Below are 16374 nucleotides of genomic sequence, written 5' to 3' on the forward strand. Positions count from 1 at the left end.
TGATCTAGAAAGGCTGCAACTTTGGACCCTGGAGTTGCCTGCAAGGGCTTGGTTAGGCAGGCTTTACCCTGGTGAGGTGCTGGGCAGGGGAAGGGATTTGCTGTGTGGCTTTTGAAGTAATGCATAGTTCCAGGATAAGCTGGTGCAGACATGGAACTGCAAAACAAAACAAACAAAAGCCAAAACAAAAAAAACCTCCAAACCCTAGCTGTGTGTGGAGACTGAGTCCAGGCAGGAGGAGAAGAATAACTCTACTGATCGTGGAGCTCAGATTTATGTCAGCGTGAAATGGCAACGCTGTGCCTTAGGCAGGTCCGGCACAGGACAGCAGCGCTAGACCCAGAGAGTATGGGTTTAATTAATAAAATATGAGAGGGAAACCAGCTACTGATGGTGGTTGATTGCTTCTCACAAAATCATACTATTTAAGGAAACAAAAATGTTGGTTGTGTCTGTTCCTTTTGCAAGTTAGTGTCATTTCCTATGAAAGGCAGCGAGAGTGCGCATGTGCTGTGCAGCTCATGGACAATGATTTTTTAAATAAATTTCCAAAAGCTATAGGAAAACCAGAGGGATTTGTGGCAGGGAGGATTGCGGGCCTTTTGCAAATGCCTGTGATGGCAGATTTTTGGGAGGATGCGAGGGTGTGAACCAACACACAACAAATTATTCTTCACGATTTTACACCCCCTTCTGCATTAAAAACAATTATGCAGGCTTGCTCTGTGGTCTCAGGTCATTGATCTAGATAGACAGGCAATGAAAGAGGAGAAAACAACTGATCCCCTGCAACACGTGTTCTCTGAAAGGAGTTCCTCTTCTCTATTGCTCTTCTGATCGTTTCTGAAAGCAGACGTCCTACAGAGAGGGAGAGGGGCTGCAAAGCCCTGCCAGGCTCTGCAGTGGGCACTGACTTTGGAGAGGGCTGAGGACCACAGCCCTTGGGCCAGTGTCCTTAAAACCTTCTGCCAGCCCGCACGGTATTTGCCTACTTTTGTGTGAATAGGTAACTAGCCATGTTTTAACTCCATACTGCCGCCACCTCTACATCCAGCACTAACTCAGAGGACAAATAATTAAACTAATGAGTTTTCTGTGTAATAAGCACATTTTTCATTCTGCAAAATAACTCACCGGCAAATCACAGGCACTGCTAAAATACTTGTATCTGCATCCTAATGCAAGCGTGGGCTTAAGGAACCGCTTACTGGTTCTGAAAACAGCAAAAATAATAAAAGGTCACCACAGTACATTACTGCATCAGAGAACTGCAATGGGAAAGGACACAGCAAAGAATTCCATGTCAATATGCTGTGATACAACTGAAGAGCTATGAGGCTATGGGCGATGCGGAGGGACTCACAGATTGTATTTTAATACTGTTCTCTTTTACGTGTGTGATTTATGAGCGTGCAGCGTGTCACACTGAGCAAAGGGGTTCTGCTTTTGAAACATGACCACCTAAAGTTGCTTTTTTAAAGAGGCTAAATAAATATTATCTATTTAAATTAAAGGAATGACAGCTTATTACTTTTGATGGTTAGTGTCTTTGTCAGCTTTATAACTTGGGAATGAAGGATTGCTAAATGAAGAACAGGCAGCTCCATAACGTGTGAGCAGGAGGCAGAGGCTGCCTGCGTCATGTTAGTGCAACTCTCAGTGCAAATGAGTTCAGACAGAAGCTGAGGAACAGCTATGGAGGGGGTTTTGATGCTACAAATTCACAAAACATTCTTTCCTTAAACACTTTGAAAGGCAGATGGACTCTCTTCCCTGCCTGTAGGGCTTGGTACATGGTAGCTGCAGGTTCTCAGCATCTCTTAAGATCAAGGCCGTGTTCCTTAACCAAATAACCAGTGTCAGTGAGCTGATCTTTGTTCTGGTGGGAGCTTTGCTTTCAGTGTGGGCTGGTCTAAGCCTGTTGGACCCATTCTCAGAGAATGTAAGGAAAAGCAAATCCCGCCAGTGGGTTTCTTTCTGGATCAAACCCCTGGTGCTGGGCAGCCAGAAGCCTCCATCCAAAGAGACTTACTCCTTACTGGAATGTGACAGATATGGAGTAGAAAATGAGGCACCTACTCTTCCATCTTCATGAAAGAAAAGTAACTGTTTCTGATATGATCCAGGTAACAATTTATGACACAAATGCTCTAACACAAGAAGGGCTTCTAAGCCTTGTATTGGTTTGTTGAGCCCCTTCTGCGGTTCTTTCACAGGATATATTTCATAAGCTGTGCAAGTGAGGATTAACACATGAAATGTTTTTGAAACAAAACTCATTGCCCCTGTGGATAGAACAAAAATCCCCCAAACCAACTGAACAAAAGCTGTTTTCCAAACAGTCCTTGCAGGAAAAAAAAAAGTTGCCTACCAAATTAAATAGACTATACAAAATTAAACTCAGTAGAGAGGGAATATTTGTGCCAGGTACTCTCAGATACAACTGCAGAGATATGATGTGACTTGCAATATTGTGCAAAATGTGAGTCCTCACTATGATGGGCACTACCATATATAACCAATTTCATCATCCTTATCATCATCTTCATCTTCATCATCTTCATTAGCTGCTCTTACGTGAATCTTCAGTTTCCCTTCTTTGTCTTTTTTTGCTGTTTCAGGTTCCTCTTCCAAATCATCCAGCAACACAACAGATCCACCGCTGCCAAAATCCCCTGAGGTTTCTTGCTCTTCTTCTGAAACACGTGAGCAGGAAAGGTTATTCCCTCATATGACACCAAATCCTCGTTCATCACTACCCTTCTCATTCAAGCCACTATCATTTGCAATGGTACTTTTCAAATTAATTGGTTCAGCTATCCATGAAACAACATCTGCAGTTCAATTTTAATCTTGACTGGGATATATATATACACACACCCACCCCAATTTACTCTGAAAAATTTACTTGCATAAACTGCGCTTTGCCCTCCTCCTAGAGACTCGCCTGGAGAGTCTCAGTTCACATGCATGTAGGCCAGAAAATCATTACCCCTTTGTAAATACTTTCATCCCACCACAACTCTCTAAACCAGGCTAAAAATATTCCACAAATTGATTTTATTTCAGTGCGTAAACCACACTCTGTAAATGTAGCTGCTGAGACTAAGATCTGTGATGTGATTCTGGGCATCTCAGACCTTCTAGGTCTCTGCTTTTCTTGGTCCTTCTCAAAGAAAAAAGCTGCATCTAGAAACATCGCTGAAGCACTCTGAAGGAATACAGCTGAAATCTTGCTTGCCTCGGTGTAACAGCTAATTGATGATTTCATGGACCTACATAATATTGTCCTGTCAGCAATTTTATTGAGCTTGGCTGTTAATTTATAAAATTTTACATATTTAGGCCTTCCTTTGTCTGAAAAGCCATTATTCATGAAGTCCCAGTAAATATGCGTTCCAGAGTATACAGAACAATATATTTAATAACCATGCACAGCAATCCCATAGCCTTAATTCTAATCGCAGCTACTACATCTTCCAGGCTGGGAGCAAAAATGCTATTGCCTGTTAACTTCTGCTGCACCCCCACCCAGTCCAGCTATACGTATCTAAGGGCTCCATTTGTAGTCTGAATAGGAAAGTACAGGAGCACTTTGAACACTGGTACTCATGTTTCCCTGTTGTCACTTTGGTATCATACTCCATCGTACCGCAATGGCAGCGCTTACAACAGGGTTAATTCCTTTGTTGTCTGAGGAAAGCGTATCGTTACTTACCACAACTAACTGTCCCTTGCTTTCTTGAGCCAGCTATCTCATTCCCGTACTTATCAACACACCAGCACTGCCCTGTGCTGCCATGGCACTGAGTGGCTTTGTAATAACCTTCTTCATTGCACCGTGGGATGAAAGCACCTGAATAAAATACAAGGCATAATCATTAATGCAAGCTTCTGCAGGAGCAAACAGGTATATACAGTATTACGAATTTGTCACTTATTTACAGGAAGATCTTTACAACTTTGGCAAGAAAATACATGTGATTATCTAGTTCTTAAAAGGGAGCAGAAGTTCTGTGTGATTAACTATTTTCAGCCACCCTGGTCACTGCACAGTGCATAAATGTTTGTGCATATACAGCACATGGAGGGCGATGGCACAGGGCACTAGAGGTAGGTTCAGTCTGTCCCTGAATGATTAATACTCCCACAGACCCCCTTTCAGATTTAATTCCTGGTTTTAAACTTTTCTTCCCAACTGGATTATTACTCCAACTTCATTAATTCTGCATTTCCCTTCCATTTGCGTGCCTTCAGTGTTTATCATGTAAGTCTTCCCACAACACTGTAATTATCCCTGGAAGGTATCTGCCATCTGCTTGCTATTCATACTGATCTCAAGCACAACTTCTGACTTACTGAGGGTTCCCATGTATAAAAGGAGAAGTACTGCACAAGCTTTACAGAGAGGGACAACAGGATTTGAAGTCAAGAAGTCTTTGGTGTTGAAGCCTAAGATTTGTCTCACAATAAACCCAATATAGTTCAGCCTTGTAGAGTGTGGTTCATTCTGCCTTCTGCAGATAGGGAAGCTCTCAGGAGAAACCCGTTTTATTGTTCCCACTTTTCAGCAGATACAGCAAATGCACTTCAATATGAAAAGCCCTCTTGTCCTTCGAGCTGAGTTAGCTTTATTCCCAGGGGAGGGTCAGTGCAGTCATTTTCCCTTCTTTGCCAATTGCTTCAATTTGAAACATGGCAGAAACCCACCTTTGCCCCCAAATTTCTTATCTCAAATGACTTTTGAGAAAGTATTTTCTTCCTTTGTCAAAGATATCAGTGATTTACTGGTCACACAGTAAGTTCTTTAACTAGTTCCATGTGTCTAGCATCTCTTCAGACAGTTCATGTGTCAAAGGGGCTATTTCCACTACAGCTCTCACAGGAAAAAAATGAATGAGAAGGTGCTGCCCAAATGTCATGAAATTTCCTATATAAAGACATGAAAGTGGAAGGCGATCTCATGCGCGTACACACATACATCCATATAAAGTGAATCCTTGGATTTCCAAACTCATCGCACTCCGGATCTCGTCTAATGTTTGAGTGCTGCTAATGTAGGTCTGGAAGATGAGAACAGAAACCTTTGGACAGCTGCAGAAATCTTTGTATAGCAGATCAAGTTTGGAGACCACTTCACATCCATCAGTGAGAGTATTTAAAATAATTTCAAAGCATGGTCTTATAGCTGGTTTGTTTATATATACCCATCACCGTTATGTTCATGTCCAAATGTACGCATACTGATGACTCCCAAAGACTCATTTTCACTATTTACGAAAAAGAAAATGGTTCTAATAACCATGTATATCTATTAATCTTTGCAGGTTTTTTTGGTAAGTTAATGCTCACTGTTCGATCCTTTATTTCAATATTGAGAATTTTTTTTTTTTCATATTTATGCCCATGTCCTCTCTCTGTTAAGCATTCCAGGTGCTTATCAGCTTATATACAACCTTGGGAAAAGTGCTCAGGTGCTGATTTTGAGCTGGTGTAAATCAGCATAGCTGTACCTGTGTCACTAGAGCTGCCCTGTTACAGCAGACGAGCATCTGTCTCCAGGGGAAAATCAAAGGGAGAACCTCAGTGGCATTACGGGGTGAGCAGAGAACAGCCTCTACATTTTAAAATGTCTCATGCTTTCTCTTTTCCTCGGGCAATGCAACCTTTCCCTTCTTTGAAACAGGCCTTTTTGCATAGTTTCACTGTGTTTCTTGTAAGGTATTAAAATGTTCCACACTGCCTGTAAAAGCCACATATTTAAAAATAAATTACAGCCCAGGCTCACTGCCAACATAACTGTCTGTGGAAAGGATTCACACTCTGGGTCACAGGGAAGAGTAGAAGGTACTTTTCCTTCCGCATGGGCAATTTGTGCCAATTTTTATGTAACACCGGAGCTTTAAATATTTGGCTACGCATACTAATGTAACAGTGTTTGCCAACCGTCAGAGGGAAGCTTATAGCATGTCTTCTCCAGTGTGTCAGGTGCAGGTGATAACCCGGTGAGGATGGAGAGTCACTGGGAGCAAGTGCTGTACAGCGCACTGATTCGTCCCGTAATCCTACACAAATCGGTCCCTGTGTTCATTGGAAATAAGCCCTGGCTACAAGCGCTGCTGTTCTGGGGCATGGCATCCAGACAGCCTCTTTAGTGGGACCGTTTTCACCCCACAGTTTGGTTTGGTGTCAGAGAACACCCACAGGGTTTGGAAGGAGAAAGGAGTTCACGTTTCCTCTCCAGAAGTCCTTGCAGACGGTGCTTCCCCACAAGTGTGGAGAGGGCCGCTGGTGGACCAGCTTTACTATTAAGCACTACAAAATAGTTGTCACTCCCCACTGAACTGCCTCAGGCTAGCGAATCCTGCTTCCCCCATCTCTCTTTGTCCCATGGAATATTTAATTATTCCACACAAACTTGAACAGCACTGTTGCATCTACGTCCTCTTTATCGATCCAGACCTATATCTTTTGGGTTTTTTTTTCATAATTTCCTTATCAATACAATACTCCCCTTCCTCAGAGGACATGGGGAGATAAATTATATGCTAAAGATAGTGAAGCACACGGGTAAAAGCCTGGCAGAATTAAGAGCTAGCTGGCACACAGCTCCCTGTATTAGCTATTATGTTAGCTGAATTCACAGGGCTGGTACAGAAGAAAACGGTGACGGGAGCAGAAGTTTATTACCTTAGCAATGTGGGAGAAGCATTATCAGGCAGCACAGTTGTATGCTCTAAAAGTACACTCTCTGCAGTTAATTGTACTCTAGATAAATCTGGTAGGAAAAGATGAATAGTGCTGTTTACTTTTTAATTCAGTCCCCTGGGATGCTAGACTCTATTTGAAAGCCTCCAAATTCAACATATCTAATGGCAATGGCTTTGAAGTACTTTGTTGCAACTGTCATGTGTTTTGAAAAATATATAGAGAACAAAATATCAAAAGTCATCATTTTTTATCAATGGCTACAGGTTAACAGAAATCTTCTTCATGCATACTGCCAGACTGGAAATGCCGTGCTCTATATGCCAGGGACAGAGAAGGAAAGAGAATAATTAAAGGCTAGTTCCTGTGAAAATATTCATCTCTCTTTTCAATCTTTTCTTTGTTGTTTCTACAAGTGTGTTTTTTGTCACTTGGATGTTTTGGTTTCCATTTGCATGATTTTTCAGTCGGTGAAGAGAAAGGACAATGTTTGCTGCTGCACAAATAGCTGTGAGATCAGATCAAAATCTCACATACAGGTGTCATTATGCAGGCAGACTTTCCAGGAAGGTGAAGCAAAGAGTTCCTCTCTATATTATAATGTTCTAGCTTGTGGAACATCCTATGCCTGACGCTTCTTGATTTTTTGAGCTTAGCCACTTTCATCCTTCTCTTTTTTTAATACAGTTGACTAGAGGTTATTTGTGGTAAGGGACCAGTCTTACTGCTTTTACTTTGTCATTTTACTCCTGCTATTGTGATCAGAACCCAGTGACATGTGCTACAACAGCCTGCATGTTGTACTACCTGCAATATAGTAATAATTTTTCCCCACACACTGGAACAACCCTCTTATGTTTCAACCTAGATGACATTTATTGCATATAGCAAGTAACAGCAAAGTGTAAAATGAGTATGGGGTAACCAAACCTATCTATTAGGAACGGGGCTTCTTATTCTTTTAGGTGGCTTTGAAAATCATGACACCCATGAGACAGAGAATGCCATGACTTTCTCTGCCACAACGTGCATTCAAACACAAATGCAAAATACTTACTGAATGGAGCACACATACAACTGAGCGATCAATCCTCCCTTCACTCCCACAGCTATGAACAGCAGGAGCTGTAACTCTGAAACATCTTAATCTTTATGTGAACTTACTATGAAAGGATGATGGAAGTAAACCATAGTCCCTGAGGCCTTTAGGAATGTTTATTCTTATTTTAAACCAAAGAATCCAGGTTGGGACTGTTTCTAAGGCACCTGAACCTCGAGTCCAAACAGCAGTGGTGCCTGGGGATGGCAGGGTTTAGCAAAGATGAGCTTTGCAGAAGCTCTGTTTGCAGGATGTGCTAATGAGTATCTCAACACATCAGACTAAAATCTGAGCGCAACCTGAGCAGCAGAGTGCAATCTGAGAAGCATGGCAGCATGCTCTCCGCTGCAGCTCCTGATGCTGTAAGAACCTGACACAGGTTCTTGATGACGGGCCTGACAGCCTGGGTCTGAGGATGGGCAGACTCTCCATGGGTGGAATGCAGTGTTTTCTGTAAACAGAGACTTAATCTGTACTGATGTGCCTCACGTGATTTGGATCAACATACACAAATGCGCTAGGGCAGAAGTTTCAATAAGATACCACCACATAAACGCTAGACCGCAAAACTCTGATTTTAGGGTATGGAATTAGTTAAATTTATTCAGTTCAACAACCTGATTTTTTAGCAATTAAATGGGAAGACACCGTATGGGGATTTATTTCACCTAATTTTAGATATCCATCAGAGCAGTGTAAGTTATGAATCAATTCAGGCTCCCCATAGTCAATAGAGAGAGGGGCAGGCATTTTCACATCTTACAGTATGGAGCATCCTGCAGGGCTGCCTGAAATGAGGTGATACGAATTCCTGTTCTCATATACATGGAATATACTGAAATATTTTTAAGGGTGATTAGTCAAAAATGAACCCCAAGGAATACCTGCATTGCACTGTAACTGGAAGAAGCCACAAAGCCATTGGCTATGCACTGTGGCACCTTCAGTCACACTTCAAAGATGGGAGGCTTGAGTATTAAGCAGCCTCTGTATATATTGTGACCTATGAGGTGACGAAGGCAGTATTAAGCTCTGTTCAGACAGGCTTTGCATTTCTGGAGAGCTGTAAATGCGTTCTGAATCCGTTGCCATGCTGACACCTGTTCTGTATGTTGCTATCTCATTATTTGTTTAATTTCATAGTGTCAGGCCTACACTCTGTGGTGCATATTCCCAACTCAAAACATTAGTCTCTAATTGAAAAACCATTACTGCATATAAAGTTACAATAATCACAGAAGCTTTAATTAGTTGAGTAAATGAATAGCAAGTAATCGAACTTACCCAACAGACTCTTCCCTCTACTTAGCTTTTGAATTCTATTCATTTCATTCTGGCAAGGAAGACCTAAAATATAACGTACGAGAATCAGTTTCCAGATGGTACGGGACAGACTCTGTAATGACTGGCTTCACTACTGACACGAAATGTAGACTAGTGTACACCTGGGAACGAAAGAAGCCCATATGCTGGTACTGTACTGCAAAACAAATTTATGTCATTAGCTCCACTAATTAAAAAAAAAAATTGTAGCACACTGTAGTTGAGACTAGTGTTTGGGGGCCATTTTCATTGCTAAACTGTTTTTCCTCTCTTTTCACTAAACTGACATAATGCCAGCTCTCTAACTTTTGATTTGCTAATTTCTGCATTAATAAAACAGTACGTTCCTGAGCTTTCCAGCAGCAATAGAGTTTATTTCTAGACTGTGTGCACTGGCACTTATTACTTCGTTTGTTTTAATGATGAAGGGATAAAGGGATATTAATACAGCTCATCTATGACATCAAACATTGTTACACAATGCCCTTTCACACCAATGCTGAGGAAAAGAGCTTTCCAATGTAGCTGACCGCCAACTACCAAACTACCCCTACAAGCAGATCAACCAGACCTGAAACACAGGGAAACCCAAACAACTTCTCTTTGTACTGCAAATGGCACAACTCACCGCCCGGCTTCTGGAAGCAGTAGCACCACTCGTTGTTCGAAAGCTTTCCGTCTTTGAAGGAGTCACAAGAGTTGAAGAGAGGCTTGACGCAGGGCTCATACTTATCCAGATAAATGGCGCTGATCTCCGAGGGATCCAGCAGCAGGTCATAGTTCATGTCAAGTTTGTTGAACATCCAGCCTAAGGAATCCTTACAGATTGGTAGAATGCTGGTGTCAAATCCTGTAAGAAGATAGGCAAATATCCCCAGCTGAGCCCCAGCACACTCACTGTACAGGAGTCATTGGTACGCTAAAGCCTTTGTAATTTTTTTGGCTGGACTCTGAACATCACCCTCGCTTGACCAAAGCAGAATAAAATTCTAAGACTGAACTGTTTATGTAGAGCGTAAAACCCAAGCACAGCTGCAGACTAGAGCACTCCTTGCACTCTTTAGGTGCCGTGGGGTGGGGACGGCTGAGATTCATAGCTGATAAACGTAATTCAAAGTTATTGTTACTCAAAAAATTCTCACTTTTTTTTTCCTGTCCACAGTCCAAGTGGGTTGGCCTTCTTCCAAGAAACAGAAATGTGACGAGAAAAGGCTGCATCCACACGATTTTCAAACTAGAGCGAGTCTGAATGCACTTTAAATACCGTTTCCCAGACCCGTCTCTAGTTCCCTGATCAATTTCTTTGCTAGTGTGCTCTCACTTTCCACCTCTCATCCCAGCTTTTCAGTCTGCAAAGCCCTGCCTCCTGTGGTGGACAACAGATTGCTTTGATCTGCACGGTGAGCTGTCTGGGGGAGGCAGGGGGAGAGAAGTTTGTATGCCACGACAGCACAATTCGTTCTTGTGGCCTCCAGGATTGTGCGGCAATACGGGATTCTGCTCGTCCAGCACTTTGGAAACCATCATCATCATTCATTTTAATAGCCCAAATCCTTAAAAGACTGCAGAAGCAGCAGCGGCATCACAGAAAGACCAAGCCATGCATATAGATAGCCACACTGTACATGAGATGCATGTTCCAGTATTCTGCTGTCTCCACAAGATCAGCGGGGTTGCCTTCTCTCACAAACAAGACAGGGCACTATAAATCCACACCGTCACTGTATTGTCAATGTTTGGTACAAACATGGCCTAACTTCCAAGTTATCTATGATGCAAGAAAGTATATTTGTAATGTAGAGCTAATAAAGCTATCTAAGGCTATTGGTTTCACCAAGGACTCTCAAACGTGCATACAGTGCCTGGGGATTTGCAGGCACAGAGGGTACCTGAACCACGTACTCTGGGCACCTCACGCTCACGCTGTTTCAGCTGCATGCCTGTGCACTATTTATGGCCCATGTGGAGAAGCCTGATGGGCTTTTTCCTTTTGCTGCATCTTTCACTGAAAGAGGTCAAGCTTAGCCTTATTTGCTCTAAGTGTCAAGTCCCATTTCAGGACGCTGCTTTGTTAAATGAAACCTAAGATGTTGCTGGACTCACGCTGACAGTTTGCCCAAGCTCTGCAGCCTACCTGCTATTTTAAGAATTAATCCAAAGGAGGGCAGTGCTTCATGCTGGAAGCTGTGCTTTTTGTATGCAACTGCAGCTGAGGGTTGTCAGTGACATGGAGGAACAATGAGAAGGGTTAACTAACGGGAAGGTTTATGCCATTCAAAATACATGTTTCTCTACGAAAGGAAGACGGTAACAGCATTTCCTCAGGGTTAGAGGCAGCTCAGGCACGGAAGAGAGATCATGCTGAACATTTCATCACATTTTTGTACTGTTATCTACTCTAACATTATCTAATCGAGTTTGAGCACAGTGAAAAAGAAAAAGGCTATGTGACTAGATGTAGGGAGAAAGCCTGCCTGCCTTGCTGAAGCAATTAGGCCTATTGACTTCAATTATTTTATTCATCTGAAGAAGGCAAGCAGGATTTGGTCACTCTGCAAGCTCTTGTTGAGTGAAAGGATTTAAGACTCCTTGACTTTGCCTTTAACAAAGCACTGAGGAGCAGGACACGCAGTCCTGCCTTGTGCGGGTGTACGCTGTGCCTGATTTCCCTCCACGGGGAAGGTTAGACGTAGTCAAACAGGCAGGAGTGGCTCATTCAATGGCACGGTGGAGCAGGGATTGGTACATGCTTCAGCTATCCCAGTTTAACAGTTTCCGGGTAAAAAACAGCTGGGTTCCTTTGGCTGCTCTTTTCCTCCACTGATGCCCTCTCTGGTGATGGTCTTTATGCCCTGTTGTGGCACTTACTGCTGCTACGGTGAATAACTACAAGGTCTGTTGTACAACCAGTTGCGTATGTACATGTTGCTCAGCCCTGTGGGTCTCTGAAGGTCACCTCCTAACCGGCAAGGATCAACGCAGGGAGGAGGAGATCCTGGCATGAACTTGCTCCTGACAGTGTCTGTGGATTATTTCTGAGTCTTGTTTTCCTCCTCGCTGGGAAGTCCTTATCTGTGTGTACAACATGCATTCAGGGATACAAGAGCAGCGTGCCCTCAGTACTGATCTGGCTGAGCAGATCACAAGATAGTGACTGACGTGAACACGAAGCTGCTCTGTGACATACCATCAGGGCTTGGATGCAAGATACGATCGTGAAAGGTCACTTTTGAAGGCAGTTAATTAGTTGAAGAATTTTTGATTGTAATTTCTTATAAACAAGGGAGCTTTCACTGTTGTGACCAGAGTTCCCGATTAGGTTTATTAAGAGGCTGTATTATTAAGAAGTGCTGGATTATTAGACAGGGTGGTCTGGAAGTCTTTAAATATCAGTGGTAGGTGTGACGGAAAGCCCTTTGCTAGATGGTTATTATCGTCCCTAAATATATGGTTGAAAGTGAATTCTAGTATCTGCTTCATACTTCATGCTGTCTCCTGGTAAAAGCTACTGCCTTTAAACCACCTTTTGCAACATGGCACCTGCAGTCCAAAACCAGCAACCCTGGAAGCTCTTGGCACCCAGCAACAGGGATGAAAGCAAAGCGTGCCCTGCGTGCGCAACGCAGGCTCTGACTTACTGTGTAACCGGGGCAGCTGATGGAAAATGGTTCTTGGGGCTCACGTCCCTTCACTGGGAGGTCACTGTGCTCCTGTCAGCTTGGTGAGGCCAAGTGGTGTTGAATGAATTAACTCCTTTTTGGAGGCTTTTGATATATGTGCTTATAAATATGATGCAATATGCTGGATGAAATAAACCACACACTGTAATTCGGCAATGAATTAAGTGCTTGGTTAATAGACTGGACTGCTAGCACAACAGACCCAGAATAACAGTAACTGCAGTGAGAACTTTTCTGCACCTTTCTGTGCATCAGCTTAGTGCTGCTGTGCCTATGGTGAGAAGGAAGAGAACGGTGCAGGCTCCATATCCCTCCTGCTCTTGGCTCCTTGGCAAAGGCTGCCAGTGCAGATGCCAATTAATGTCAGTTGTGGTGGTGGTTGCTCTCATTTGGACACCTGTTCACAAGGACCTGGCTTGAGACCATCCCGTTTCTCATTCCGACTGACAGCTGTTCTGTATCCTAACAACTTCCATTCACTACAGATCTGGAAGGAAATCAAACCGCTGACCTACATGAAAAAGTCTAATCTCCTGTTAATATGTAAAATGCTCCACCTCCTCTGAATTAAAATTGAATTAAATTTAAAAAAGTCTTTAAGTGAAAATCCTAATTAAAAATAAACACACCTTCTGGCACATAAAATTATTTTCCCCCTTCAAGAGTTGACTTACATGAGCCAGCTTGATTTTATTAAAGTATACCACAATTAAATTAGCAGGGGAATAATTAATCTAATTTCCCCCATCACTTAAAATAAAAGAAGGAGGAGAAGAAATGTTCCCCAGAAAAAATCCTTTATATTGCATAGATCCCTAGTAAAAGAAAAAACAACTCCCACTCCAACCAAAGAGACTATCTAGATACAGTACAGGAATGTTATGAATTATCAACAGGCTCGGGAGCAATTTGAATCTGGTCTTACTACCTAATTAGTTTTATTATTTCCTTATGTCAAAGCATGTCCCCGAGTTGCTTATATTATTTATTGAAGAGATTTCAATTGCACAAAGCCTGCAGAAGACAAAGTTCCTGGCCTATGGTGCTTTGCTGGGATCTGGCAGATAGCTCATTAAATGAAGGTTTGAGATTTCACACACAATGACTTGCGTTCATCCTTTCCCTTTCAAGGGAGTTAAAAAAAAAAAAAAAGAGCGTACTTTTTTCTTCACCTGGGGGTGAACTTAATACACTTAAAAAGCTTATTTACACTCACAGTAACATCTTGAAAATTTAATGTAGCATAGAGAAATCTCTGCTGGAACACCTTCTCTAGACAGCTGATGTGTCCGAGGCATCACAGCCATCACATCCCACCATCTGTTCCTTTCACTGCCACAGGGGCATACCCAAAATGGATTACTTTGAGGATGTGCATGCCTTTTAAGACTCTACGGGCATAACCAAACCAGTTCAGTTTAATGAAGTGATCAGCCTGGTGAGGAGGGCAACACACGCAGAGCAATGAAAAAAGGGCAATGTGTACATCAGAGCGTATTGCCAGAGCCGCCGGTGTCCTGTTTGCCAGGATTCACACCAATTCTTTTTTTCAGCTTGGGTGTGTGAACTTTGCTTTGAGTTCTGAGTCCTGTTTAAGATGTCTTTCACTTTTATGAATGTTTGAAGTTGAAGTTATCGGAAGGCAAATACTGCTATCCTTCCTCTATGGGTATTTTCAGTGCTACCAGAGAGGATTGGAGCTGCAGAATCTGGCACACGGAGATTAATTCATGAGGATGGTTGCAAACTCTTAAAAAGAAAAAGAAGCCCAAGTTTTATGGCGTTCAAAAACTGTTTAGGCATCTTAACTCATAAAGTTTCTTTTTTTTTTTAACTGACATATAAGAAAATGTGCCAAACTAAATCAACAGTCTAAAAATGAACACTGTTGAGATCAAGTGCTTAAGATCATCAAGGCAGCCTTTCGTAGAAAAGATGCCAGGAATCAAACTAAACTAAAAAGAGATAACAGCTCCTTGGCGAGTCAGAGGAAACACTGCAGAATCACTGGGAATGTTTTTCTCACTGAAATTGCTTAAGCAAAAGAAAAAAATAGCCCCAACACCTTTAGGAATGAATTTGATAGTTGGCCTTTGGTAAGGGCCTTACGAGCAGCTCACAGGTCATCTGCATGAAAAACATCCTTTTGACAATCTGATAGAATGAGATTTCACGTGGTTCTGGGCCTAAAGGACTTCAGACGAAGTTTTAAGTCTCTGGCGTTTTCTGTCATGGTGTCTGAAATGAATTCGTGTCTCAAAGTCATGATTAGTTGCACATCCAGTTGTCTTCCTGCACTATGGTTCAGCTTCCTCTGCATGATAATATCCTTTTTTCGAGTCCTGTTTAAGAAATGAGTAGGACATATGGTTTTAACGCTACTGACTTTGTTGTAAATGCTATGGAAAGTAAGGGACATGAAAAAGATCATTTACACAGAACATGGCTTGTTTCACCACAGAGTTTTAAGACAAAATGACTTGGCATTAAAGAGGTTTGACTAGAGTTTTGAGCAATACAGCCTGTGGTATTTTCTGTCTCTTTAGGAAGAGGCAATCTATTGCTACACAGGTCAGCGGTAGCGCAAGAGTGGCTGTGGAGACATGGACCAACAGCAAATGCCCATCCTGATGTGCTGGGTCTGCTCTACTGCATGTTTAGCCTCTCCAGCCTCATACTACGGGGAAACTAGGCACTGGGGTCAAAAGAGCCACACAAGGGAGCAGTTTACGGAACCATTTAAATTCCGTGTGTGTGAACCCTGGCTTTAGACAGCTTGTACCAGAGAATCAGGGCAGTGAAGTGAAGGTGAGTCACGCACCTAGACAAAACTTGTGCATCCTACTTTGCAGCCCAGGGGCCCATGTGTTTTGGGACATACTATTTAAAAGGATTAATGAGTCCTTACAGAAAATAAATTCGCATCTGCTCTCTGATGAACATGACCTCTTTTGATGCTGTATCTGAATCTTTTCCCTCCCTGGTGGTTAAATGACATCAAAATCAGTCATGTTGGCTAAATCCACAGAGAGTAAATGTCCTCCAAACTGTTCATTTTCTTCCCTTCTTAAAAAAACCCAAAAATCAAAGGAAGGGAAGATGGTGTTATTAAATACCTGGGACACAACAGATTTCCACCCCATGTAACTATTCCAGTTCTGTGGCTGCAATGCAGATGTTCTTATTATTCTTTCTCTTATATAAGGTGTTAGCAAGAAATCACAAAATAAAACCTAAATGATTCCTTTCCAGAATTGGCATAATTCTCCTTATGCTTATATGCCATGGTTTTGGCTCATGCCACTGACAATGGGTTAGATAATGCTTGGCCATAAACGGGGGGGAAGGACACGCCACGGTCCATCCCCAAGAAGTGACTGGGATGCAGGCATGCTGATTTGGAGGGTCATGGATTTTAACTGTACAGACATGTACTATGTCATGCTGCGTAACCTCAGGGCTTGAGGAAAGTCCTGAGCAGTTTTATTTACTAGTGTAGATGTGACATCCACGGCCTTCAGACAGTTATTTGTTTGATTAACTTATAAAGGTCTCTGTGTCTCT

The 16374-nt window shown here is 42.4% G+C and overlaps 1 protein-coding gene across 1 annotated transcript in view; it reads right to left on the bottom strand.

Moving 5' to 3' along the window:
• Window positions 1-2150: 2150 nt before the first annotated feature.
• The window catches only part of SPOCK1 (SPARC (osteonectin), cwcv and kazal like domains proteoglycan 1), a 336826-nt gene continuing 322602 nt past the window's right edge, over window positions 2151-16374 (bottom strand). The window contains exons 8-11 of the mRNA XM_075102866.1: window positions 9759-9980; window positions 9092-9154; window positions 3719-3856; window positions 2151-2696 (exon numbers count right to left, since the gene is read on the bottom strand). Of these exons, the coding sequence (XP_074958967.1) occupies window positions 2506-2696; window positions 3719-3856; window positions 9092-9154; window positions 9759-9980 (614 nt within the window). The 3' untranslated portion in view covers window positions 2151-2505. The remainder of the gene's footprint in view (window positions 2697-3718; window positions 3857-9091; window positions 9155-9758; window positions 9981-16374) is intronic.

This window comes from Phalacrocorax aristotelis, chromosome 8 (assembly GCF_949628215.1).
Source record: "Phalacrocorax aristotelis chromosome 8, bGulAri2.1, whole genome shotgun sequence".
In the NCBI taxonomy this organism is placed as follows: Eukaryota; Metazoa; Chordata; class Aves; order Suliformes; family Phalacrocoracidae; genus Phalacrocorax; species Phalacrocorax aristotelis.